The sequence below is a fragment of the Triticum aestivum genome, chromosome 1B (genome assembly GCF_018294505.1).
Source record: "Triticum aestivum cultivar Chinese Spring chromosome 1B, IWGSC CS RefSeq v2.1, whole genome shotgun sequence".
Classification (NCBI taxonomy): Eukaryota; Viridiplantae; Streptophyta; class Magnoliopsida; order Poales; family Poaceae; genus Triticum; species Triticum aestivum.
The window spans coordinates 633,147,652-633,172,651 of NC_057795.1; the positions used below are offsets into that span (position 1 = coordinate 633,147,652).

The 25,000-nt window shown below is 44.4% G+C and overlaps 4 protein-coding genes across 6 annotated transcripts; 2 read left to right on the forward strand and 2 right to left on the reverse strand.

The window, feature by feature from the left end:
* Positions 1–5,220, forward strand: LOC123143740 (putative disease resistance RPP13-like protein 1). The gene is made up of 2 exons (XM_044562708.1): positions 1–4,817; positions 4,920–5,220. Exon 1 carries the CDS (start codon positions 2,201–2,203, stop codon positions 4,187–4,189), a length of 1,989 nt encoding a protein of 662 aa, XP_044418643.1. The 5' UTR covers positions 1–2,200; the 3' UTR covers positions 4,190–4,817; positions 4,920–5,220.
* A 3,530-nt stretch (positions 5,221–8,750) lies between these two features.
* Positions 8,751–10,423, forward strand: LOC123097617 (homeobox-leucine zipper protein HOX7). The gene is made up of 4 exons (XM_044519410.1): positions 8,751–9,023; positions 9,164–9,408; positions 9,538–9,617; positions 9,719–10,423. Exons 1-4 carry the CDS (start codon positions 8,771–8,773, stop codon positions 10,059–10,061), a joined length of 921 nt encoding a protein of 306 aa, XP_044375345.1. The 5' UTR covers positions 8,751–8,770; the 3' UTR covers positions 10,062–10,423.
* Positions 10,424–14,756: 4,333 nt separating this feature from the next.
* LOC123143788 (lipid phosphate phosphatase 2) lies at positions 14,757–17,489 on the reverse strand. 3 transcript variants are annotated; one of them, XM_044562790.1, is made up of 8 exons: positions 16,901–17,489; positions 16,464–16,768; positions 16,260–16,347; positions 16,029–16,138; positions 15,854–15,947; positions 15,505–15,693; positions 15,344–15,403; positions 14,757–15,122 (listed from the first exon to the last, which is right to left on the reverse strand). In XM_044562790.1, exons 2-8 carry the CDS (start codon positions 16,701–16,703, stop codon positions 14,944–14,946), a joined length of 960 nt encoding a protein of 319 aa, XP_044418725.1. In that variant the 5' UTR covers positions 16,704–16,768; positions 16,901–17,489; the 3' UTR covers positions 14,757–14,943. The 3 variants fall into 3 exon arrangements, with proteins under 3 accessions (XP_044418725.1, XP_044418715.1, XP_044418712.1); XM_044562780.1 differs by having other exon boundaries at positions 16,866–17,489; XM_044562777.1 differs by lacking the exon at positions 16,901–17,489 and having other exon boundaries at positions 16,464–16,846.
* A 2,195-nt stretch (positions 17,490–19,684) lies between these two features.
* LOC123097627 (uncharacterized) lies at positions 19,685–22,146 on the reverse strand. The gene is made up of 2 exons (XM_044519420.1): positions 21,490–22,146; positions 19,685–21,269 (listed from the first exon to the last, which is right to left on the reverse strand). The coding sequence occupies exons 1-2, from the start codon at positions 21,884–21,886 to the stop codon at positions 21,229–21,231; spliced, it is 438 nt and encodes a 145-aa protein (XP_044375355.1). The 5' UTR covers positions 21,887–22,146; the 3' UTR covers positions 19,685–21,228.
* Positions 22,147–25,000: the final 2,854 nt, after the last annotated feature.

Sequence of the window (25,000 nt, forward strand, 5' to 3'; positions counted from 1 at the left end):
CGTTCCATGTTTTGTTCAAAATAGTACCCAGCGGCATGTTTCAAAAGCTTGGCGCAAAAGACGTGGTTCGCGTAACGAAAGACTCGCTCCTCGGTCGCTCCCGCGGGCGGCCAGGGGCGAACCCTAGCCACCGCCGCCACCGCCGCAACCCGTCGCCCCCTCCCCTCTCGCCGCCGCCGGTGTGTGTCGCCGGGCAAAGCTCGTGCGGCTCAGCAGCGGCGAGCTCTCTCCTCCTCTCGCTTGGAGCAGCGCGGCGTGGGCCGGCCGCTTCGAAGGAGCTCGGCGCCATGGCGTTCGGGAAGGCGCAGCGAGGATGGGCTGATGGTAGGCACGCGCGGCGAGGCTCCACAGGTGGCTGGGCGGCGCGCCGGGGTGGCGTCGCGCGCGTGGAGTGGCGCGGATCTGACGCGAGGGGGCTCGGGCGAGGCTGCGTGGGCAGAGGGTCCCGGTGGCTGCAGGGGGAAGTGAGGCGCGGGCGCGCACAGGCTTGGCGCGGCCGCGATGGGCGCGGTGGCTGCGGGTGCCGCCCAGATCGGGCGTAGTGGTGCTCCTGTGGATCTAGTCTGGTGCTCGGGGGGCGTGGGCGCGGAGGGCGTGGAGGGCGTGGGCGGCGTAGTCGACGCGGCTCAGGGCCTATGGCGGCACAGGGGAGCTGCTTCAAGGTGCAGGTGTGGTAGATCTGGTCTCTGGCGGCCGCAGTGGCACGCATGGTGCGCGTGGCGCGCGTCTGTTGCTTGGCTGCGGCCGGCAGTCATGGTGGCTGACAGTCTCGGGCAGTGCACCTCTTTTCCTTGCCGACATGGTGCTCGGTAGGGTGCGGCGGTCTGTTGCGTCCGGTGGCTTTGCTCTCGATGGCCGTCCTTGGCTCTACCCGCTAGCTCTTGAGTTTTGGTCGTCGGTAGCTGCTGCGAGGTGCGGTTGGCTACGGCGGCGACCCCTTTGTCGGTGGGTTGGTGCGGTGGTGATTGCTTGGTGGGCTTGTCGGTGCCGATGCGGGTGGATGTGCGGCCGAGGTGGTCTGAGAGCTTGGGTGAAGACCCTGTCTCGGCCCTGTGCCATGACGAACGATGGCGGCAGCTGTGGCCGTTGTGACCTTCTTGGAGGCATCGCTGATTTGCTGTTGCACCCTTTTGCACGGATCCGACCATCTTGGGGGCTTCGTCTCGGAGCTCGGCATCGGCAAGCGGGGCCGGTGGTTGGCGGCAGTTGAGGCGTCCAGACTTTTGCGCACGGTGCTTCTGTGGCAATGATGACGACGGTGAGCAATGTCGGAGACGTGGCCTTTGGTTGTGGTAGTCGTCTCTTCTTCTCCGGCGTGTCCGTGGGAGTGCCTCGACTGTTCGTTGCTGTGAAGTCGAAGCCGCGGTGGGGGGCCGATGGTATATGATGATGCGTACCAGGTTGTTCGTTCGGTGATCCTCCGCGATGCCACCCCAGCCTAGTCTCCTTAGTAGTTTCACCGTTTGGAGTCGGAGTTGCGCTGCCTAGTATGGATTGTGTTGGAGTGTTGTGCTGCAGCTTCTAGGGCTGTTGTTTTCTTTTTTTCTTTGATCTTCGGATCCTCTGGTCCTAGAACCTTCACCACCTGTTTTCCGTTGCTTCCTACTATTATCAATGAATGCCAGTGATGCTGGATCTTTCAAAAAAAATAGTACCTGGCACTCTATTTTAGCTCTGAAATCGAAGAGAAGACATCACTTGCATAAATCATAATTAAAATGAGTTTCATGTGTGAATAAATCTCACTAGAACATCCTAGTGTATATTTTACTCAAGTGATTTCTGGTCAGGGTGTTAAAACTTAACAGTTGCAAAGAAGTATTTAAAATTTATCAACTAATTCTCATTTCATGACATTTCTATGACTTACCGTTGAAACTAACTTCATGGGAGTTCTTTATGGAAACATGTTTGAGAAAATAATCACTACAATAGTTGGCTTGTTGTATACCAATCAGCGTTTTAAATAGCGGGATATGCCAAATAGCGGCAGCCTCCAAATCAGCTATAGCGAGACTATAGCGGGCTATAGCCAGCTAATAGCAGACTATTGTACATGAGTACCATTTAGTGGCACCATGCTCAAACACTATAGCATTTAAAACTATGATACAGATAGTTATCTTGTTATATAATCTGACTAGAAAAATTACTTCCTTAATGCTAATTGCATCGCTGCTTGCTCGCAGGACGGATATAGATGTCTATTCCAGTCAGCATGAGCTTATCCGCTGTTGGGGTCGTTGGTGCCGTCAACGAATGTGTCACTTTGTTTCAATGGGCCAAATCTGCCGTTCCCTCTCTTTACTCCCGATGGAGTGGCTCACAGGAGCAAATTCTCCAGGACCATGTGTTGCAGTTGGAGAGTGGCCTACAACTCCTCAGGGACACCCTTCCTGCAATGTACGACCTCGTTAATAAAGCAGAGTGGAGAAGCCATGAACATGTTGTGGCCAAGCTCCTTCCTAATCTCAAGGATGCAGTAGCTGAGGCCGAGGACCTTCTTGATGAGTTTGGATGGTACGAGAAGAAGGTACAAGTGGAGGGCAATGCAAGCCAATCTTCTTTCATTGACTTCTTTCATACCGCCGTACAAGGCAGCTTCAACAAACTGAATGATGTCCAATTGAGGTTGAACCATCTTTCAAGTCAACTGGAGAATATGGGGCTCCGTGGAGTTACACGATGCTTTGATAAAATAGTCAGGCCGGAGACCACATCTTTTCCAAATGAAACAAAAATATTTGGTCGTGACAAGGAACTAAAGCGCTTATTGGGATTTCTCAATGTACCTACAATTTCAAAACGCAAGAGAGCAACTAGTTCGGCAAGCACATCAGCAAGCAATCATGTTGGTAATGAATCGAGAATATTGGGTGTCCATGTTTTGCCAATTGTTGGAATTGGTGGTGTTGGAAAGACAACTTTGGCCCAACATATTTGTAACCATCGACGAGTGAAATCTCACTTTGAGATGATAATTTGGATTTGTGTCTCAGATGACTTTGATGTGAAGAGGTTAACTAAAGAGGTGATACAATCATGTACTAGAAATGAGGCAACAACTGATAATTTGGATTCTCTTCAGCGTGATCTCTCTAACCATGTGAACAAGAAAAGGTTATTGATAGTCCTCGATGACATGTGGGATGATGCCTTAAAGGAAAATGGGCAGTGCTGGAAGAGGTTTTGTGCACCTTTTAGAAGTGCCCAAGATGGAAGTGTGATGTTGGTCACGACTAGATGTCCAAATGTTACTGAGGGGGTGCGGACAATGGAACCCATTATAGTTGAAGGTCTGAAGGACAACGTCTTTTGGAATTTCTTCAAATTGTGTGCGTTTGGATCTGAGGATTCTAATAATGATCCTGAGTTAGAGAGCATTGGTAGAAGCATACTTGCTAAACTAAAGGGTTCACCTCTGGCAGCCAAAACTCTAGGACGCATGTTAAGCATGGACCTTCAAGCATCGCATTGGAATTCTATACTCGAGAGTGAACTGTGGGAGTTGAAACAAGAGGAGACTGACATTTTGCCTGCACTTCGGTTGAGCTACATGTATTTACCATTCCACCTGAAGCAATGCTTTGCATTTTGTGCTGTGTACCCTAAAGATTACAGATTTCATAAGGCACGCTTAGCTGAAATTTGGGCGGCAGAAGGTTTTGTGGATCCTCAGTGTGGTGTTCCAATTCAAGATATTGGTTGTCAGTATTTTGAAGACCTTGTAACACGATCCTTCTTTCAAATAATTAGTAGTAGATATGTAATCCATGACTTGCTACACGACATGGCACAAATGGTTTCAGAGCAGGACTGCTGCATTTTAAGAAATAGAAGTGACTTGGATAAAGTTCCCCAGAATGTTCGTCATCTCTACATACTCCCTAGCAGTGAGTTTGATGATTCCAGCTTGTTAAAGCTATGCAAGTACACAAAGTTGCGTACCCTAATTTGCAAGAAGGATTTAAAGAGAAAAACATGCTTTGTTATGGGCGAATGGTGTACTAAACTTCTGCGTATGCGCGTGATTTCTTGTGACTCCACAAATGAGTTACCAGATAATATTGGCAATTGGAAGCATCTTCGGTACCTTGAAATCAACAAAGCTCGCCCTCTGAAGAAAATTCCTTCAACTTTTTGTTGGCTTTATCATCTTCAAATTTATATGCCAAGAATTGCAGGCTAGAAAGCTTGCCCGATGACTTTGGTAAACTGATTAGTTTGCAGAAGTTTGAATCAGTTGGATTAACATATTATGATGGGCGTCGCATGTATCTTGGTCCAAATAACAAGTGGAGAGATATTACGTTAATGAAGAATCTGAACCAATTCCGCGGGCACTTGGAGCTTATTGATGTTCACTTGCTAAGTAAGGATCATGCCGCAGAACTAAACCTGAAGAATAAGAAATATCTTGATGAGTTGAAACTGAATATGCGGGAGGATCGTCCCACAGGTTTCCCTGAGTCTGATATCCAGTTTGATATCGACAACAATGACATCGAAGTGCTTGAAGTTCTACAGCCTCCTATCAGTCTCAAGTCTTTGTTCCTCAAAAACTATGACGATATCTGGCTCCCAAGTTGGTTTCAACCACATAACCTACCAAGATTAAAATCACTTACTTTTGTACATTGTTTTCAACTCGAGAGCATATCACCTCCTGCATCACTTGACAAATTGGTGATCAAGGATTGTCCAAACCTAGTTTCAATTGGTGGAGCAAAGGCACTTGCAAAAATAAAGACCGTCGAGATATCCATGTGTCCAAAGTTAAAGGAAGCGGAGTAGATCAATACAATATCCCACCTAAGGTATTTGCCTAACACTCAGTTCATGTCCAGCTTTACTACCCTTTTGTTTGAAATTCCCAATAGTCCCAATTTGCTTTACTGATCATTTTTTTGTTCTTCAAGGGACTGGAGGCACGGGAGATAAAAGGCTGCATTACTTGGAAAATGAGGACAACAAGACTTTGTGCCTGCCTCGTCGTCTATATGGCTGTCCGTGGCTGATTACTGATTTCTACCCTTGCAGTTTCATACCATCAACAATTTCTCATATTTGTACTGATAACTATCAGTTCCCAGTTAGTAAACTCGTTGTAATCTATGAAACGACAGAGAATCACCGACTCACCGTAGTGTTTTGGTTCATCTTAACTCTGGAATATGTTCACCTTCCATTGATGAGCACCGCATTTGCCTGTTTGTGATATTTCCCTTCCTTCTGTAGTTTTCGTTCTTAGCTCTGCGGTTTGTGCTTGTGATGTCTTTCTTCTTTGGCTTCTCCGTTCTCTCTCGTTCTTGGGTTGTAAGAGGACACGTTTCGTGTTTCAGAAGTAAAAAAAGCATTGGCTAGTTTGCTATAGCAGTTTGTAGGGGCCAGAATTGGACTCCTCTGATGATTATTCCCAACCGCCTCAAAGTTAAACTAAATGCCCTTTCATAGCTCGTATGGCTGGCAGAAGGCTGCACTTTCAGATGGGGCGTATACATTGTGGATTTTGGGAGTAATTCAGGATCAGTTTGGAAAATGAGCAGGCAGCTCGGCCTCTTTCAAAAGGAATTTATTGCGGTGTGCAGCAGAGTAAAAGGTAGTGTACTTCAGCTCACCAATATACGCATGTGATGCTGATTGTTGGTGCTGATGATGATGCTTGGGTGACTTGAGAGCCTGAACTAGCTAGAGAAGCCTGCTTATTTTACGAGACATTGTCCGGGGTTTCTGAAGGGAAATAGATATGACACTTTTCAAGGCTAGGTACAGAATTTCCATTAAGGGCCTTGTTTCATTTTTCAAGTATCCCGGGCTAGTCGTCAGTAGAGCTTTCTTCTTGTTTTTCTGTTGTTTACCTCTTTGGGACTAGCCCGCCCTCTGTTTTAGGTTTTATTCTACTTCTTTGTTTTCCTTGTACATTTATGTTTGAAAAATAATATAAATATATGCATTAGAGTAGTGTCTTTCCGGTAAAGAAAACTTATGGAGATTTATTGTCTTCATTCGTTCACTCTACCTCTTGATTTATGAATAATGTTTCATGCTTTTGCTGTAGCTGTTCTTCGCTCCAATACATAATAAAATATCACAGGGTAGATGTCACCAACTTTGTCCTAATGATTCGTTGAATGACCCTTTTCTTACCGATAAATTGCTGTAATATGGAGCTTGTTTCATAATATGAACACGGAAGGTTTCTAGCACACAACGATGTGCCATCAAATCATTTATATTCTGATCCGTAGCTGTTTTCAAACCCCAAATGCAGTTTTATACACTTTGCTATCAGAGATTTACTTAACAGCAGCAAAATATCATCAGGAACTTCTCAACAAAAATTTAAAACCTAAAGATCCATTGACGTGCCCGGATTTTGAAAAGTAAGTTCTATTCCAGGGTTTAGTGTTGTTGCTTCAGTCCACGATTCCTTAAAAAGCAAGCTATTGGTTAGCGAGTTACAGATGATATATTAGTTGACTTCTGTTGCCAGAGAATATTTTAAATTAGTTAACCATAACAAGGATTTATTAAAGCTTATGTTCCACAAAGACATTATTTTGCATAAAACTCGTCCGCCCTTTCAACTGAGTCAAAGTGTTCCCCAAAATCAAACAGTCGTATCGTGTCTATCTGCAAAGAAATCTAATCAGTTTTGTAATTAAATATTTGGTGAGAACAAAAGGGTGACCTCAGCTCATTCACTTTTCCTGTACATTATTAGTTTCAAATCTACAGGTTGTCAAGAGGCAGTTTGCCCTTTGTATATATGTACCTTTGGCCATGCCGAACAGCCTTCCCTGTACTTTATCCGTCCAAATATATTTTCAAACAATATTTTACACATATTAGATATTACTGGTCTAGTTGTCAAAGTAGATTATGGCTGAAATTTTAGTGAAAGCAATGTTTAGGTGTATGTTAAGGTCTGCAAGAGAAAGTCCTCAACTTTTCTGTTGCAACTACGGCAAAGAACCGTTCTTTGTTTCTATAATAGCTGATCCTTGTCACTGGAGACGGGCACGCCCATGGATAAGAAATGAGAGTTCATGTGCATATGGGCAGCTTGATCATCATGATCACAGAGTCTTGTCCGACTGGAGTCAAAACTGGAAGATTCAGGCCCACGCTCAATATAATAATACTTATGCACGGGGCCAAATTCAAAGTATTGTAGCCGTTTTGATTAGACACTTCAGATGGAAATGGTTGCACTTGCACACAAAACCCTGGCAAGGTCTCCCTTTGCAGATTAATGAGATTGAAACGGATGCAGCTTCTGATCTTCACCTTGGAAGCAGTTGTAATCTTGCACGTGTGCCTCCGCAGCTCCCCATCTGCTACAATATGTACCTGTCAAGTTCAGAGGAATTCAACAAAGGGCGGATTTTATTAGCTCAAGATGGAGCATCAAGAGGATACAAACACAAGAAGCACACACACGGCCTCTGCATAGTAGGATGCACACAGCCAATAAGGATGGTCGCAGAATTCTTGGTAATTAAACGATTCACCCGATGACCGCCTTGCAAGGTGTAATCTGCCACACAATATAAAAATCAATGATGACTGCAAACACAACTTCTTGTTTCATCGCCCTCAGGTTGTAGGCGGCTGGAGTTTGCTTGTATCCTGTGTACTAACTTGTGTGTTCTCCTGCATGTCCTCAAAAAAAAAAAAATCCCAGTCTCTCATCCAAGCCACTCTAGAACATCTGCTACACAATTGGACTTGGTACCTAGTGTAATGGTTCTTACAACTTCTGAAAAAGTGCTTTGTTACGTGTTGTCCACACATTAGACTCCAGATTGTCACATCATGGGCTACTTATTTGTGGAGTATCTAGACCACCTCATCTTGAAGATGATCGCAGCTCAGATTTTGACATATGGACATCACCATACCAACTACTCCTATTTCCATAGGCAGCCGTAGCAGTCAGTGTGATAAATTCAGTGAGCATTCTGCCTTGCTGTACGGGTTTTGTTACAGTAAGAATTGTCTTACCGATAAGCTTATCATTTCTTAAGGAGAGATAACTTTCCAAGCAATCTTTTGACAAAGTATATTCTATATTATTTATGCAAAGCACAATTATCGATCAAATTAATGATAATCCTCTATTAGTTGGATAAATTATTTGGCTTTCAACCATGCCTTTTCTTGGAAGGGCAAAACTGGTAACTTTGTTAAGAAAAGACAAAGTGTTTTAGATTTCTATTGCACCAGTTGCAAAAATTATTTGGTTTTCAATCATGCCTTCTTTTTTTTGAAAATGCCTTTTCTTGGAATGACAAGAATGGTTGTTGCCTTAAGAAAAGAAAACGTGTTAAAGCTTCCTAATGCGTGCGTGGAGAAATGCAAATGTCATAATAGCTCATAATCATGCTCCTCTGAGAAACTCCTATTTTTTAATGAATGTCAAAGTGATAGTTTTGTGGACCTCGGTTGAAATATGAATCTCCAGTTAACCCTATCCATAAAAGTACTTTCAAAGTTCAAATAGATTGCACACTTAGCCTAGCATTATAAAAAATATTTTTCAAATTATTGGAATAGCAGGAGACATGATATAATATTGGAGGTTGATGGGACAAGCATTAGATAACAATCCAATCCAAACGTGTTCTCTGATACTTAATCATGTTTGAGTTTATTTTGTCAAAACCGATGATTACTTACTTGATTGGCCGACCACTACTATATATGTGGTACTTGCTATTTGTTTCCTCTTTGCCTCATCACTCCAAGACCCCTCCCTTTCCTTGACATGGAGCTTGAGCTTAGTCTAGGCGATCTTCCAGCTCCAGTGAAGGCCAACAACACCATGCCCGCGCCGGCAACATGCCAAGGAGAAGACCACGACGACCTTGCGCTAGGGCTACGAGTAATGGCTACCGAAAGAGCTGACCAAGATAACCAGAGGACAAGCATAGAAACTGCGGAGGGAGAAGATAGTGACGAAGCATGCCGGGAACTGCCTGTCAGAGCAAGCCCTCTTCGCCAAGCCTCTGCACAAACAGGTAACTTGAAGACAGTCCTGCAGAACAAGCTGTTGAATTGATCGGTTCCCATCCCAATAGGTCCATCCATATGTTGCTATGTGCTCGTAGCTTCTGTCTGTAAAATTCTTTGTATGCTGATGAGTCTTTTTTCTGTACAGCGGGTGCGAATTCACGGGGGTTTGATGTGAACGCTCCTGTTCCGGTGGATGACAGAGCGTTGATAGCGAGGTCCTTGTCACCGCCGTCCATGCATATGGAGGTTCCTGTGGCACAGGGAGTTGACGAGGAAGCTTCAGAGGAAGAAGACAATAGAGGTGGAAGGGTGAGGAAGAAACTGAGGCTGTCCAAGGAACAATCTGCGTTTCTAGAGGGTAGCTTCAAAGAGCACAGCACGCTAACCCTGGTATGCACCTTCTGCCTGCATATTTTCCTAATCCATCAAATGGAAACTTGCTTGCCTTGCCCTATCTTGTTCTAGTGCACCTAAAATAAGTATAGATGATATAGATGGATTCATTCGGCATATATACAGGAGCAAAAGAGCCGTTTAGCCAACCAGCTGAGCCTTCGACCACGCCAGGTTGAGGTCTGGTTCCAAAACAGAAGAGCCAGGTATGTAACAAAATTTATACACCAGTAGTTTTCCCTTTTGATGTCACCATTTTCCAAAACAGAAGAGCCAGGTAACAAATCTAACATCATGTCGTTCACAGGACGAAGCTGAAGCAGACGGAGGCGGACTGCGAGCAACTGAAGCGCTGCTGCGACGCGCTGGCACGGGAGAACCGTAAGCTCCAGCGGGAGGTGGCGGAGCTGCGCGCCTCCCGTGCCCCGTACCCGCTCTACAATCTGAATCACCACCTGTCTGGGTTCAGCACGGCGCTCCCAGCGTGCTCATCATGTGACGCCACCACCCGTTCCACCGTCTCTTCCGTGTCGTCATCTCCGGGACCGTCGCCGATGTCCACCTTGTTTCCCGGCAGGCCTCACTTTGGCCCCTTCACCGTCACCCACCCGGTGCTCCGCCTCCGCCGCCAGCCCTCGGCGACATTGTGACGTGGCTGGCTAGCCCTGCCGGCCCGTTCATGTTGCCTAAGTTATGTAAATAGTCTCTTGTTTTTTGTCACCAGTGATGTACACATGTATGCATCATACTTTGTAAACTCTATATAGTTTAGCTAGTTTTATAACGGTAGATGAGCTCGCTTATAGTAGGTGTGGAATTTGCTATTACGTGGCTGACTTTTAGAAGTCGATTTGGCTTTATGTAAAATATGATCGATCGATGATGTGGTTTGCAGAGTGTCATCCTGGCAATTGTCAGGAGACCTCTAATTTCCATTTGTGTACCAGTCACAGTGTAACACATGCCATTTTGTGGTTAAACATTAACTGTGACCCAATGACTTGGCTGAAAAGGACAATGAAATTGGTGATGTGGACCTCTGCAAACTACAATCATTGAGGCTGTATCACTGTCAGTAGTATGCGTATGTGTAGGGGAATTTGCCAATTATGAAACTTCTCTTGGTGGTTGCGTGATTGCCGGCAAAAAGAAACGAGAGGGAGCATGCAACGTGTACCAACACTGGCCAAATAATCAAACTGCTGTATGGAATTCTGGGTTCCGGACGGACGCCGTCAGCATCAAGTTGGAAATGCGCCGCACACCTGTCACCTAAGTGTGCACTACTACGTTAAAATTACGTCGATTATCTATATAGGGATATGGTTTGGACTTGGAATATGAAGAGGGTTAGGTGTTTAGGTCGAACATATGAAACTCAGAACTATTGTATAAATGCGCCGTCGCATGGCCAAAAGAGACTAAACCAAGCTGTTGGCTAGACAGGATATCATGAAGGGGATGGTCCGGGCGACTGTGCCAAGGGTGTCCGGACAGGCCATGGGGCTTTGAGATGTGCCGGATGGCCATGGCGAACTTGTCATCGATCCGTATTATGTGATTTAGTTCATGGGAAGGAGCATCCGTAGTCATGCTCCAGGGGTATAGCCATGTTGACATATTTGGTTAACATATACTTCCTCCGTCCCATAATGAAAGACGCTTTTTGACACTACACTAGTGTGAAAAAACGTCTTACATTATGGGACGGAGGAAGTACATATCATCTCTCGGTTCTTAGAACAAACATATCATCTCTCTCATCTATTTTTAGTAATGATCTATTTGCATATTTTGTAACACACTTTTCCATGTCAAGCATTGTAAGATAAGCTTGGCGATTACGCACGTCGAGACAAGGGAAGAGACACAAGAAGTTGACAGGGCCTGTTGAAGTGGACGACCAGCTACAACACTAGAGTAGCATATATTCGCACTCGAAGCTTTGATTGGGTGCTCACATATCCACAACGACGGCGACACGTGTGCGCGCTCACTGTCGCAAACAATTCATCCAACGTCGACGCAAACACTTACGTGATCTGAAATCTGAACATCCAATCAATGAGTAGTACTCCCTCCGTTCCTAAATATAAGTCTTTTTAGAGATTCTACTATAAATACTACATTCGGATGTATATAGACGCCTTTTAGAGTATAGGTTCACTCATTTTGCTCCGTATGTGGTCTATAGTGGAAACCTCTAAAAAGACTTATATTTAGGAACGGAGGCAGTAGATGTTCTCCAGAAAATTATTGAAGACTTTGCTTCCAGAGGTTTGCCACAACACCTTATTCTGAATAGCATGCCTTGTCCGGTGCTCCAGTATGCAGACCACACCCTGATTGTATTGAAAGGAGAATATCTTTTTGAAGCGTATTGAAATGAGAATTTAGCGAAGCCAGGCTTTTGATAGAGGTTTTGGATGCTTTTGCAAACACCAGAGGGCGGCTGCCCATCATTGATGATAATGATATACAGGTGTCAAGTGTCAACAGATCAAGTAAACAATTCTGAGTTTTAAGAGATCAAGTAAAAAACAATTCTACCCATAAGCAACGATGGTGCTGTGGTTAGCTTTACCAAATCACCATTGTGTTCATCTTCCAAAAAATATGGCCCACATCCTTCACTTGCAGTTTGTTCATATGGATCTTTGGAAATGATATTTGTTGCATCATATTGTAGCTTTCAGAAAACATCAAAGCAATCCAAAACCTCCTTGGAACTGAGTCAGATATGGGGGATCAGGTAATACATAACCAGATGGAGTCTCAAGGAGCCTATGGAACATTCTCCGTGGCGGGCCTAAACCAGAAATATTTTCTTGATTTTGCCACTAACACTAAGCAAGGCTTAACCATATAAAGTTGTCCTTTCTCTAGCTCGAGGTCGGACCTTCCTTTGATTGGACCTTCCATGGAAACCTACAGCCATTCATGCCTGGTATGTCTCCATATCGAGCAATTCATGTCTGGGTTATGCTTTGGTTTCCAGTTTGTTGTTGCTCTGAGCTGATAGTACTTACGCCCTCTATTCCAATTTGATTTAAACTGCCAAAACGTCTTATATTTAGGAACGGAGGTAGTACTACTTGAGAAAAAAAAAATCTGTACTGTAATACTTAGAGGGATTATTTCAGTCTTATAGCTCTGAACTAATGGTACTCTAGCAATTATTGCTCTCCTGCTACCTCAGTACTCCCTCTGTCCCACAATGTAAGACGTTTGTCAAAAAATGTCTTACATTATGCGACAGAGGGAGTACCTTAGTACTTCACACATTTTCTAATATACGCACTGTTTGTACTCACATGTAAGATTCATTGGCCTGAATTAGTGAATTGGTTATTGTTTATTGTTCATAAAATTGATTGCTCTGAATTGTTATTGTTTTATGACCTTCTGAAGGTGCCGTTCCAAGCTCCATTCATGCTGAATGTTCACCAATAAACCAACAGTTACAGTTTTATTTTGCTTCGAAAGTGGGCTAGCCTATTTGCAGTGGTCCAAAACAAATCTGCCTGACATATGGAGAATGATGTTCTCTGATTTGCAAAGTTAAATTCTATAGAAGGAGTCACATTCATACTCCCTCTGTTCCTAAATATAAGTCTTTGTAGAGATTTCATTAGGTGGACTACATACGGAGCAAAATAAATGAATCTAAACTTAAAATACATCTATATACATCCGTGTGCGCGGTTTATAGTGGAATCTCTACAAAGACTTACATTTAGGAACGGAGGGAGTATTATAGAATATTAGTTTAGCTTTAGCACATGGATGTCATTCTTTTTCTACCACATGTGTATATCAAATTTGAATGCGATTTGTTTACTAGTATAAGTAGCTGTCGCCCGCATTTCACATTTCCTTCAGAAAAAAAGAGGAGGAAATGACCAGCTGAGAATCACAAACCTGGGACCTCAGACACTGCAGTGTTTCATATATCAGGCAGTATATTTAGAATGGTGAAAAACTTTGAGTTGTTCATGAGATGAATCAGATAGGTTTTCATTTATGGTTTTCCAATTTCTGGTTGCACACTCCTTCCATTGATCTATTTGTAAACTTGATAGAGGTAATAACATGTACTTTCGAGTCCTTTTAGTTCTTCTAAACAGATTGCTGCCATATCTTTTTTTCCGAAAAGGGGGGACTCCCCGGCCTCTGCATCAGAACGATTGCTGCCATATCTGCAAGTTCTACCGGATTAGTGGTGCAAATTAGATGTCGGTGATCTGAACTGTCTTCACGGGTTAGAACTTCTACAAGAGTATTTGATTTTACTTCAGATGGGAAACAATTGAGTCTGAAAAGGCATAAGTACATGTAAACAAGGATGAGGCGTTTAGTTTTTTTTTTTTGAGTGCCCAGTTGTAACTGGTCAGCAGATCGAATTGTCAGGTGATGATCGTGTTTTTCCTTTTTTTTTCGTAAAACGATGGCTTTCTTCAACTTCATTGTTTCATCATCCACTCTGATGGTGTAATTTTCCGTTACCAGGGCCATTTGTGATAGGTCACAATTACTCAAGGTAGACCAAAGCCTCTGTGCGATCTGAACTTCTCCGAAGGCCCGATTCTTTTTGCTCCGCAACCGCTTTATAAACCCATTTTGATCCGTGACTTGCCACTGTCTGAGAAAAGAGTTGCCATTACTCAACTTCCAAGTCTGTAAATAACTACTGCCCTATATTTGCATTTCGTATGCTAATGTGCATATCAGTCCTTTGTTCTGTCTGCATCAGGTTAATGCCAATTATGAAGATACCCAGGAGAAAAACCACTCAAAGAGGGCTTTATTTAATCTTTTCGCCTAGATTCGAGGATTTTTACAGTAATGCCTTTAGACCATATATAAATATCCCTGCCGCTGTTTTTCTTTTTCATTGGCCAAATGCTCAAATATGTGTACATGTATTGTTTGTCAAACTTTGTCCACCTTAGCTCAAACATGTGGACCCCACCAGTCATAAAAGGCCGTCAAAACGCGGCAGTGATCAGAAAATGCCCTTAAATCAGACGTGTCTTTTTTTAGATATCCACAATAGCAGTGGCTATGTGATGTTTTTTAGGGTGGCTATGTGTTGTATTTTCCACAAAAATGCTTTTTTTATTTACTCATTGTATCCCCTCAATTGGTTCCATAAGCTGTTTCGAAAAGATACGAGCACTAGTTGACTCCCTCTTCGTTCCCTTTCGCCTTTCGGGTAGCTAGTCAATTCTAACATGTTAGGTTATGTACAAAATACTTATTTTATTTTGATGCAAGTGATAGCAAAAGTATATACTGCATTTGCATGAACAGAAAATGCACTTGTTTAGGACTAGATCAACGGATTGATTCTGAAAACTCAAGGACTAGATCTACTTCGGTCCAACAACGAACCAAATCGCGCAATTTCATTTGTCTTTACAAGAAACATATACTACAAAACAAGAGTTCTACTAGTACCTACCTACCTACAAGGTGATGTCTCTCATGGTGGTGCGTGCCTGGCCCCATCCCCATGGTGGTCGTATTCAGTTACCAGGCTCTGCCGCTGCCAGCCTCCATGTTATCCAACGCTCGGCCATTGGTTCTCATCTCCATGGAGGCAACATGTTGTACCATGGACGGCAGCACCGACTGATGGGGATCTGTTGTTCCTTGGTTCTCAGTTTCCGGGTTAGGATCCTGATGCCGGAATGCATGAGGCCACAGCCCTGAAACACAAGAGGTAACATTTCACTTCAGTTTATACTACTATAGTTGCGGAAAAAGGCCTTCATTTCTGTACATCTGACAATGGCGGAACAAAGAGCAGTGGCATTATGTATGCACTAACAATCCAGAACAAATGTACTCATGTGGATGTGGTGGTTGCTTTATATATAAAGCGGGGCGAAAACCTATTTCGTTAATCCAGAACAGATTATAAATGTACCGTGTTTGCTAGCCGGATGCGGGAAGAACTGCAGATAGCAGAACGAAGCAACAACCAGCCCTGCAGAGATACACCCACATGATCAGCAGTCTGTCAGTGCGATCTTCAAGAGATGGAGACACTACTGAACTTATAACGGCTCTGACGGAGTTGGAACGTACCGAGGATCCCACCGGCAAACACGTCCTGCCAGTGGTGCCAGTAGTCTGCGACCCGCGACACGCCGACCATCGCAGCGAAGAGCAGTGGCAGGATCACGACACAGAGCTTGGCAATGTGTCCGCCCCGGTCAAACACCCTGATCTTGCCGGCAAGGTACCACGACAGGAAGCCCAGCCCGGCAAAGGACCCTGCATTCCATACCAGATGAACACGAGAAAACTATCAGACTGAACTGTTTTTTTTCTTTCCCAAGGGAGAAGTGATCTAGAAAGATAACCAGTTCATGCTACAGTGCAACTCAAACAAGTTCAGATGGCCTTCAGAATTGCAGATGGTGGCCAAGCTTACATGAAGTGTGGCCACTGGGGAAGCTCTTGTGCCCTTCTTTGATGACTTTTGCGTCTCCGTGGCATATGACTTGTCGAGTGACCGCCTCATAGTTCTGAAAAGGCAACTGGATTCAGCATGGCGAATGTTGAAGAAATGGAAAGCTCTGAAGAAGCAATCGCGGAAGAGAGCTCACCGGCACTCCGTCAGGAAAGCATCGATAGTAGAAGTTGGGGCGAGGCCGGCCGACGCCGTCCTTGATCGCATCGGTGAGGACGCCGGTGATGAGCACGGAGAACAGCAGGCCTGTCAAATTTTTTCATGTTTCAGAACCGAGAATTGAGCAGAGCAGTGTTCTGAATAAACTGACGCAGTTGCAGTCTGCTGCAGCAGAACAATTAACAGCAGCACCGCAAGGGTAACCTGCCTAGTATGGCGTGATGCAGGTCGTAGGCATTCTTCTTCTTGACATAGATGGCGGCGAAGATGAGCATCGGCAGGATGACGGCGTATATCTGCATCCGTTCGTCCACAGTCAGACAACGAGCAAGGTTCGGTCAATCGAGGAAAAAGAAGAAATTTTGCAGAGACAAGGTCAGGAGGGCAGGTGGGGGTGGATGGGGTACCCTACCGGGACGGCCCAGACGGGGATGGTGTTGGGCTTCATGGGGTAGCGGAGGTCCTCCATCATGAACTCGGCGACGAAGCGGTGGAAGGGCGTGATGAGGTTGAGCGCGACCTCGATGGCGGCGAGGAGGAGCAGCACGATCCAGTCGTACATGTGCCGGCGCGCCATCTTGGCCCCGTGGGTCCTGAGGCACGGGGGCGGCGGCGGCGCCCCGAGCCGGACGGCCGGCACCGGTGGCGGCATCTTGGTCTCCGGCGCGGGCAGGAGCGGGGATTCGATGGATTCGCCGGGCGGATCCCCTGCCGGGCCTGCGTTTTCCATGCGGCGGGGTTAGCGGGGAGGGGAGGGGAATTCGTGGACAGGGCATGTGCGGGGAGGAGAGAGACGGAGACCGCAAGTACGTACTCTAGATGACAGGTGCAGTGACGACAGGTACTCACGGGAAGGGCGAAGAGCAGAGATTCCTCCTGCCGGAGCCGGCGGTCGGAAGTCAACGGCGGCTTCAGGGACGAGCACCACCACCTCCTACTCCTCCTCCTCCTTCGCTGCAGGGAAAGCGGCCGCGAGCTGAACGGGGCGAGCCGCGCGGTGTGTGTGGCGGCTCAATGTCCTGCCGGCCTCGGTGCCTCTGTTTCTTGGATTCCTGCGTTTCTCCGCCCTCCGGGGCTCCGGTGTCGTCCGCCGCGCCGCCGATTGGGAAGTTGGAGCCGGTCCGTTTCTCGGATTGATTTCGACGATGCTCCCTGGCGTCTCTGCGTGTGCTTTTCTGGCCTGAGAGAGAGGATGGGCAACTGGGAGCGGCTGACACGGGGGAGGTGTGCTAGGCGAGGCCAGGCGGCGGCTATAGCCCGCCCGCCCGTGGAGAATGGTTCAGGTGGTTGTTGGAATCGAGCGTGCCGTTGGGGACCGGCCAATCTTGCTGCCTTGACTTGCGCCCATGGTGAGCTGTGACGACGGCTGTTTCGCCGGTGGTTCGCCGGCCAGGCGCGACCCGTCAACGTAAAGAAAACAATATCTTCCGCCGGAGATCAATGCTCCCGTTGTCTAGGATTTATTATGCGTCGACAGACGCTTCAAAGCCAAGTACTGTAATAGCAAGCATGACAGGTTTGGCCGGTGAATGATCAACACAAGCAAGAGGGTCGACACGCCGCCTAGAAAATTCCAAGAGAGTATAAAATGCCATATTTAAATCTATATATAATCCAAAGTGTTGAAAATACGTCAACCTAATTGTTTTGACAGATTTATACAACACGCTTTGCTTTTCAACAACACGGTAGTTGCATTTGAAGACTACTAGGAAAAGAGCCCGTGCGTTGCAACGGAGAAAAAAATAACACACGCTCTTAACCCAATAATCATGATTCAAGACTTTAATAGGTCCATGTCCTTTATTTTCACATGGCATCACATTTGGGTTGGCGACGTGCTGACACAACAAAAACGTGTTTGAATGTGGTCAGTCCTAAGGCGTCTCTTTCTCGCGCGCAAGCACACTCGCTCAGAATAAGATGAGAAATACGTTGTTTTACCCGCGAGATTTTTCATAGGTGTCAAGGTGTGCATGCATGGTTATCAATGTTTTCTTTTCTCTTAATCTGGTTTTAATGGGTGTTTACTTGCAAGTCGGGTCATCGTTGGTACGAAAGAAAAACGGATCGTGCACTATATATTAAATTTACACTAAAAAATAATATTTTAAAAATATTTAACAGCTAAAATAATATCATATTTAGATTCTATGCATTTTTCTAGCAAAAAGGCACGTGCGTTGCAACGGGAGAAAATAAATGACATCCCAATCCAATATGCAAAGCGATGGGAATGTGTGTTCAGGAATAACATGAAGGAGAATTGTGATTTCAGCTAGCCAATCTTTGGAAAACGGCTTAGAAATGAATGTGTTCTTTGATTTGTCGATTAAGTTAAGATATAAGCATTTCTGATCAGATGTTCTTTTTAAATCAAGCATAAGAATAAAAATACATATAGAACATTAAAAAATAAAATCAAAACTGAAACATAATTTCTTCTGCCAAAGAAAGATGACATTCCTCACCTTCATTTCATTATCAGAAGAGTCAAATTTAGGATTTAATATAGCTTTCAATAGTAATAATGTGTGTTATAAACTTATAATCAAGCATGGGCTAGGTTTAGTACCTATAGTTAGGTTTATAGTGTACTTATATTTCAACAATCAAATGAAACCAAATATAAGAGCACAAAATATGGATTGTCAACCATTAGCCTTCTATGAAAATATGGCACGCGTTTCACGTGCTCTAAAAGAACATTACAGAACCCTGAAGATTGTAATTTTATTATACATTGAGGTTGAAGATATATAATTTTATTATACAATGAGAGTTACCCCGCAAAATAATTATACAGTGAGAGTTGAAGATTTATAATATATTATATACAATGAGGGTTGAAGATTTTTTGGATGTCTGTAAGACAGAAATCGTTTAGCTTGGAAGGCAGTTCCTTCTCCAAGTAATGTACGCATTATGAGTAGAAATGAGTTTAAATGTGTAAGTAACTAATAGCAGTTTTGTGGCCATGACAATACAAAGGAAAAATAGGAAACCTTAATCCATGAACCCATCCGTGTGAAAATAGCAAAGCTCGTAATAATTTTGTTCAAATCACGTTATTCGCTACATAACTGAGACATTCGTCGGAGCATGTGGCAGGCAATGTAGTAAGTGGCAACATTGCACATCAAAAAACATGTATAAAGTAGAGAAGCACAGCTTCCAGCAAGATATGAATGTTTTTGTATGTTAAGTATAACTGTAGCACCAATCATGATGTATGAAAGTAACACTCTCAATAATTTAAGTCTTGGAAAAGCTAGTCTCAATGGGTTTGAATTTGCTTTACAGTAAGATTCAGTCTTTGTTTGAATGGAGGCATGCACATCCACTTTTCTCACATACCAATAAAAAGGAAACAATGGACTTATATTCACTGAGAGTTATGACGCTAACAAAACCAGGATAACCCTACAGGGATGGAAAGAGAGAAACTTAGACTACAGAATCCTAGAGAATCGTCAATTGGAAGATTTACATTACTTGCCAAACCATCAACAAATTGTACAGATCCTTACATTCATGTGTACAGATAAAGCAAGATCTACTGAAATTAACTATGAAAAGAAGCCTACTTAAGGAAATTCATCAAAACCATTTGGGGGCAATTTCATCAAACAACTGAATCCCATATGCTTAAGGAAATTCAGCAAACACATAATTGACATGGATGTTTCCTGGTGATCAAGCCTTCATAATTACTCGCATAGCTTTAACCACATGAGACATGAGGTACTCAGGAAGCGAGCCAAATCTACAGCCTGAAGCACTCACCTACTATGCATTAATCTGCTACCAAGGATTGGAGAAGGCAGCGATGGCTACAGCGGTGCCGTTACAGCCTACATACCTATGTGAATTTGGAATTGCAAGGACTAATAAGTTGAACAGCTCGAGGAAATTGGTCGCGCTAGCCTCCCTCTTGCTGGTCGCCTCCACCTCGGTCACATCGGCGCCGGTGGCCTCAGACAGAGCAGAGATAGAATCAAGCACTAACAGATAAAGAAATAAGAAATGTTCCAAGCAAAAATTCATTTCAAAGGAGAGGGTAATGAATCTGTTTATCAAGTTGGTTGCCGGTTATAATGTATTTGGCCCAAAATCTACCACTCCCCGATCCATACACACATACTCGTGGTCTCCATATCATCTCTCTTTCTCTCCAATAATCATCCAAACAGAGGAGCACAGTTCAGTAAAAAAAACAGAGGAACACAGCTAGCAAAGAAGGCTAAACAGAAACATATTTCTCACCTTGGAGGTGTTGCTTCTGCACTGAATTGTCTGAACAACTCTTTCTCTACCTCTTCTGAAACCTGAAATATGCATATGTTAGAAAGCTTCTAAATTTTATGTGATGATATTAAGAAAAGGGAAAAGGAGTATCAAGAACAGATTCATATGTTTGGCCATTAGCCATTACAAACTTCAATATATCAATCTCTGTTCCATGGGTGGGTGGGTGGCTAATGGGTGCCTCCACAGCTCAACAAGTGTATGCGCTGCCACCACTCGTTTGTTGCAGCTTTCCGGCGTTGTTCAGTTTGTCGCTCGGCCATCTTGTTCTTTCTCCATCAAATGACACGACGGTCAAAGTTCTAGAGGGAACGGTCATGTGCTGGTGAGTGGTGACTTATGGTGTTTGCAGCAGATCATATCTGAATGGAAAATGCTGGATAATTTGCATAAGCTAGGTGAATAATTAGTATTGGCATGTGAAATTGACACTTTGTACTGCTTTCCACTAAAAGTAACACGAAGATGTCAGAGCACATAAATGCAATTTGCTTGTTTAGGGACCTTTGCTTTTGATGACAATCAGGATGATCTCATAAGACAAAGTGTATTTCTTCACGATCTGGAGTAAGACAACTGCAGTCAGTATTATTTTTGAACAACTTATAAATCAAAATCATCTAGATAAAGCTCATGTTAAGAATTTGATGTGTCGCTGAGCACATCCTTATACAAAAAGAAGTATAAAACACACATCTCTTTGAGGTGACTTAAGAAACAAAAGTTTTGACACCTTTTTTTTACCTAGCAGGAACTTGCTTGGCATCCCTCACGGCGCTCGCGCTTTTAATGCCAATACTGTGTACCAGTTACAATAAACTTCCAAATTAATTTGCCTTTCAGCACATACATGTTGAAGTATCCTCTCTTCAGTTCATGCTAAGCTCCAATCTAAAATCTGGCAAGTAAACTGATACAAAGTGAAATACATAAGACATATGTTGTAGCATAAGATTGCAGTGAAGAAATTGTAAGGCATGTGTTGTAGCACGACAATTGCAGAATTTCTATTGTTCCAAGACAAAAAGGACTAAATATTTTTCAGACAAAAAATGTATCAGCATGAAAGTGTTCTTGCTAGGTTGAGACTTGAAACTGTACGTCCAACCAATAATTCTGAAATAGCATACCTACTGTCAGGTAACCCAGCATCCTCAACAGCGACCCATAGTAGTCCTCCATTCCTATTTCAGAATTGATCAGAACAAGATCATCATGCAGCCATCCCCTTTCGCCGTTGGGCCGTCGCCGCCGCTGTAGACGATCTATACTGTCGCCATGCGCCGAGCTCTCGTGCTTTAGAACGGCGCCCTCCTCACTCCCCAGGCCACCGGACGGCAGCTGCTCACCCCCACCACCACAGCTGGAGCCTGCGGGAGAAGGGGTGGGAAGGAACAGGGAGGAAGAGGGGTACGGGGAGAGAAGAGGGCGGCTACAGCCCTGGCTGTAGTAGGAGGGATGGGAGGGAACAGGGAGGAAGAGGGCGGCCGGAGCGCCGGCGTGCTCCAACTCCACCAGCAGCAGCATGCATCCGGGGGGGCTCGAGGAAGTCCCGTTCCGGCCATGGGGATGTGGATCCAGGCGGAGGAGATCCTCCAGCGGTGGAGCTTCGCACGGGCGGCGGCTCTGGGAGGTGCAGCCGAATGGGAAGTTGAGGGGCGGCCAGATCCGCGGGTGCTGGCGACGAACGGCGGCTCAGTGGCGGTGGTGGCCGGCGGCGCCCGGTGAGGCGGGGCGGGGCAGGAGGTGGCAGCGCGCGGAGGAGATGTGATTGGGAGGCAGGGTCGTGCGGGTGGCCGGGCTAGTTTTTTTTCTCTCCGCCGTACCGGTTCGGGCTGAGTTATGATGAGGACTGCGGGTTGATTTCCTGTAAACCGAGGGGCTTTTTGCAAAACAACCATGACGGACGACAGAAACCCAATTCTCTTTATTATTAGGTAAAGATATATATTCATCTGAACGAGTCCCTTGGGATTTACACCCTCCGTTCCAAAATAGATAACTCAACTTTATACTCCCTCCGTCACAGTTTAGAAGGCACACTTCTGTCTACATGCATTTCCAAAATATGTGAGGTTTAAGGCGTGTTGGCATTTACTACTTAGAGTAGCTAATTAGACTAGTACTAGTACTCCATGCGTACCAGGCTGCATGCATAAAGCTGAGTCATTTATTTTAAAACAGGGGGAGTAGTTTAAAAGGTCACATGACGATAGTAAACATGTAAATGCAAGGAAACATCATGCGGGGTCCCATTTTTCTCGGAAAAGAAAGTCTCAACTTATTAGTTTGTGCTACAAAAGCATGTTCATACCATAGACTTACTTTCCATGGTAGAAAGTTGCTTCTCAACAAGAATTGTCGGAACGTGCTCATGTGGGATTTGGTGTTGAAGATCTCATTGCAAGGAACACATCGGTGAGAATGGACTTTGATTTGCATGCTCTACATATAAACAATGTGTTTTTAAGGTGTACTCCCTCCGTTTCTAAATATAAGCATTTTTTAGAGATTCCAATACAAACTACACACCAAGCAAAATAAATGAACCTACACTCTAAAATGCGACCTCCGTTCCTAAATATAAGCATTTTTACATATTCCAATACAAACAACATACCAAGCAAAATAAATGAACCTACACTCTAAAATGCGTCTATATATATCCTTATGTTATCCATATTAAAATCTTTAAAAGATCTTATATTTAGACTAGCGGGCGGAGGCGTGGCGGCATCCGCGCCAGTCGAGAAGCCCGTGTGTGTGCCTTTGTTGCTTGTTTTGCATGAGAAAAAAAGACATGGTGGCTTTAAAAGGAGCTAGTGGAGTGATACTTTTTGTTTTCCTAGCGGATTTATGCAGGTCATTGCATTTTTTGTGTGTGGTACATGCAGGTCCTTGTTGCCATTTTGGCTTTTTTTGGTATGTCTAGCTTATTGTCGTGTGTTCCAGTTTTGGCCGTCTTGGTGGTCGCGACGTTGCTACTACTGTGACGGGTTTGCCTCCCATGCTAGATCGAGAGATTATGGACACTGGCGGGAGCACTACAAGAAATATGCTATCTTGTGACCTTCACTATTGGTCACTGAAAGGTCATAGTTTTTCATTTGCGACCTTTTTGTGACAAAAAACAGAAGGTCAAAAGCTGAGGGTCGTTAACTGACTATAGCGACCTTCTCTGTGAGAAGGTCGTGGACATTTATGACCAAAACATTCCTACTGTGGCGTTTTGGTCACTAGCAGCCTCCCCAGTCCACGTAGGCATCCAGCGTGGCAAGCTGATGTGGCACAAGATTCAGCCCGATCCAATTCGATTTTCTACATGGGCCTAGCCCAACAATTCGGCCTATTTGTGTTTTTTCTCATATTAATTTTGGCTAGGTAGATGGGCCAAGCCCAACAATTAAGCCTTCTCATTTTGGGGCCGTGGCCTTTTCCGCTAGAAAGTTTTAGTTTTTTTGTAATATAAAAAAGGTCCACTAGTCAAATGGGTCCCAGATGTCAGGTTCAGGTACGTGGGTCCCAGCTAGCAAGTTCATATTCTTCATAATTCAATTTAACAGTAAATAAATAACCAGTATTTAAATTGGCACAAACAAAACACACACATAATACTCCAAATATTATCAGCCAGATTCAGTACAGAGCTCCTATTGTACAAATAACATATACTTTACAAGCTCCACACATAATAAGCTCTACAAGCTCTACACGTGATACATTTACAAGCTCTATACATATACAAGCTCTACAAGCTCTACAAGCTCTACAAGCTGCCCTGGTGTTAACCCTGGTGCTCTTCAATCTTCTTCAACATGGAGCTCCTTCGGTAGCGAGCACAAACTGGGCACCTGCATCATCACACGAAGGCAATTTTAGATCATAAAAATGAATGTTCCAAGCACAGTTTAGAGAAAAGAACCAAGTAAATTTGCCCTCAATCATACAAACAAAGTTTAGAGAAAAGAAAAAGCACTTATTATGCAGGACACATACGTACACATCTCAGGAAAAGCTCGGAAAGGGGGAGAGAGCAGCAGCAGCAGCAGGGGGTTCAGACTACAGAGAAGATCAGCAGCGAGGCTAGGAGAAGAAGAAGCAAGCGTGGGAATGGAGAGAGGAGTAGCAGCAAGCAACAATAAAGAGGTTCCGAGAAGAAGTGCAGCAGCAAGTTTAGTGGATTCAGAAATGGAATGCCATCATAAAAAAACAAATGATTTTCCATGGTGGTGGTGATGGTGAGAAGGAGCAGAGCGGAAAAACAAAGGGCATTTGATTAGGCGAAGGACAACCTGAAGAAGGGACGACCTATGCTCTCCTACAACTTTGACATCCGTGTTCATATGCTGAAGGAGCTTGACGAGGACACCGGGCACCAACAACGCCTTTGATGCAACTCCTTAAGCACATTACTCTGCAATGTTCAAAGAGATTCAGCAGTTAGATAAATCACATGAGTGTCTAAAGAATCACAACCAAGCTAAGTTAGTTATCAGTTCACTGCTAGCCTGTCACGCCCAATATGCGACTCTATCCAAAAGGAACTCGGAGGTCCCACCAAGGATAGACCCGCATATTGGAACGCTTTTGCAAGGTGGATATCATTACATCAACATTACATAATAGATGGGGATACATACA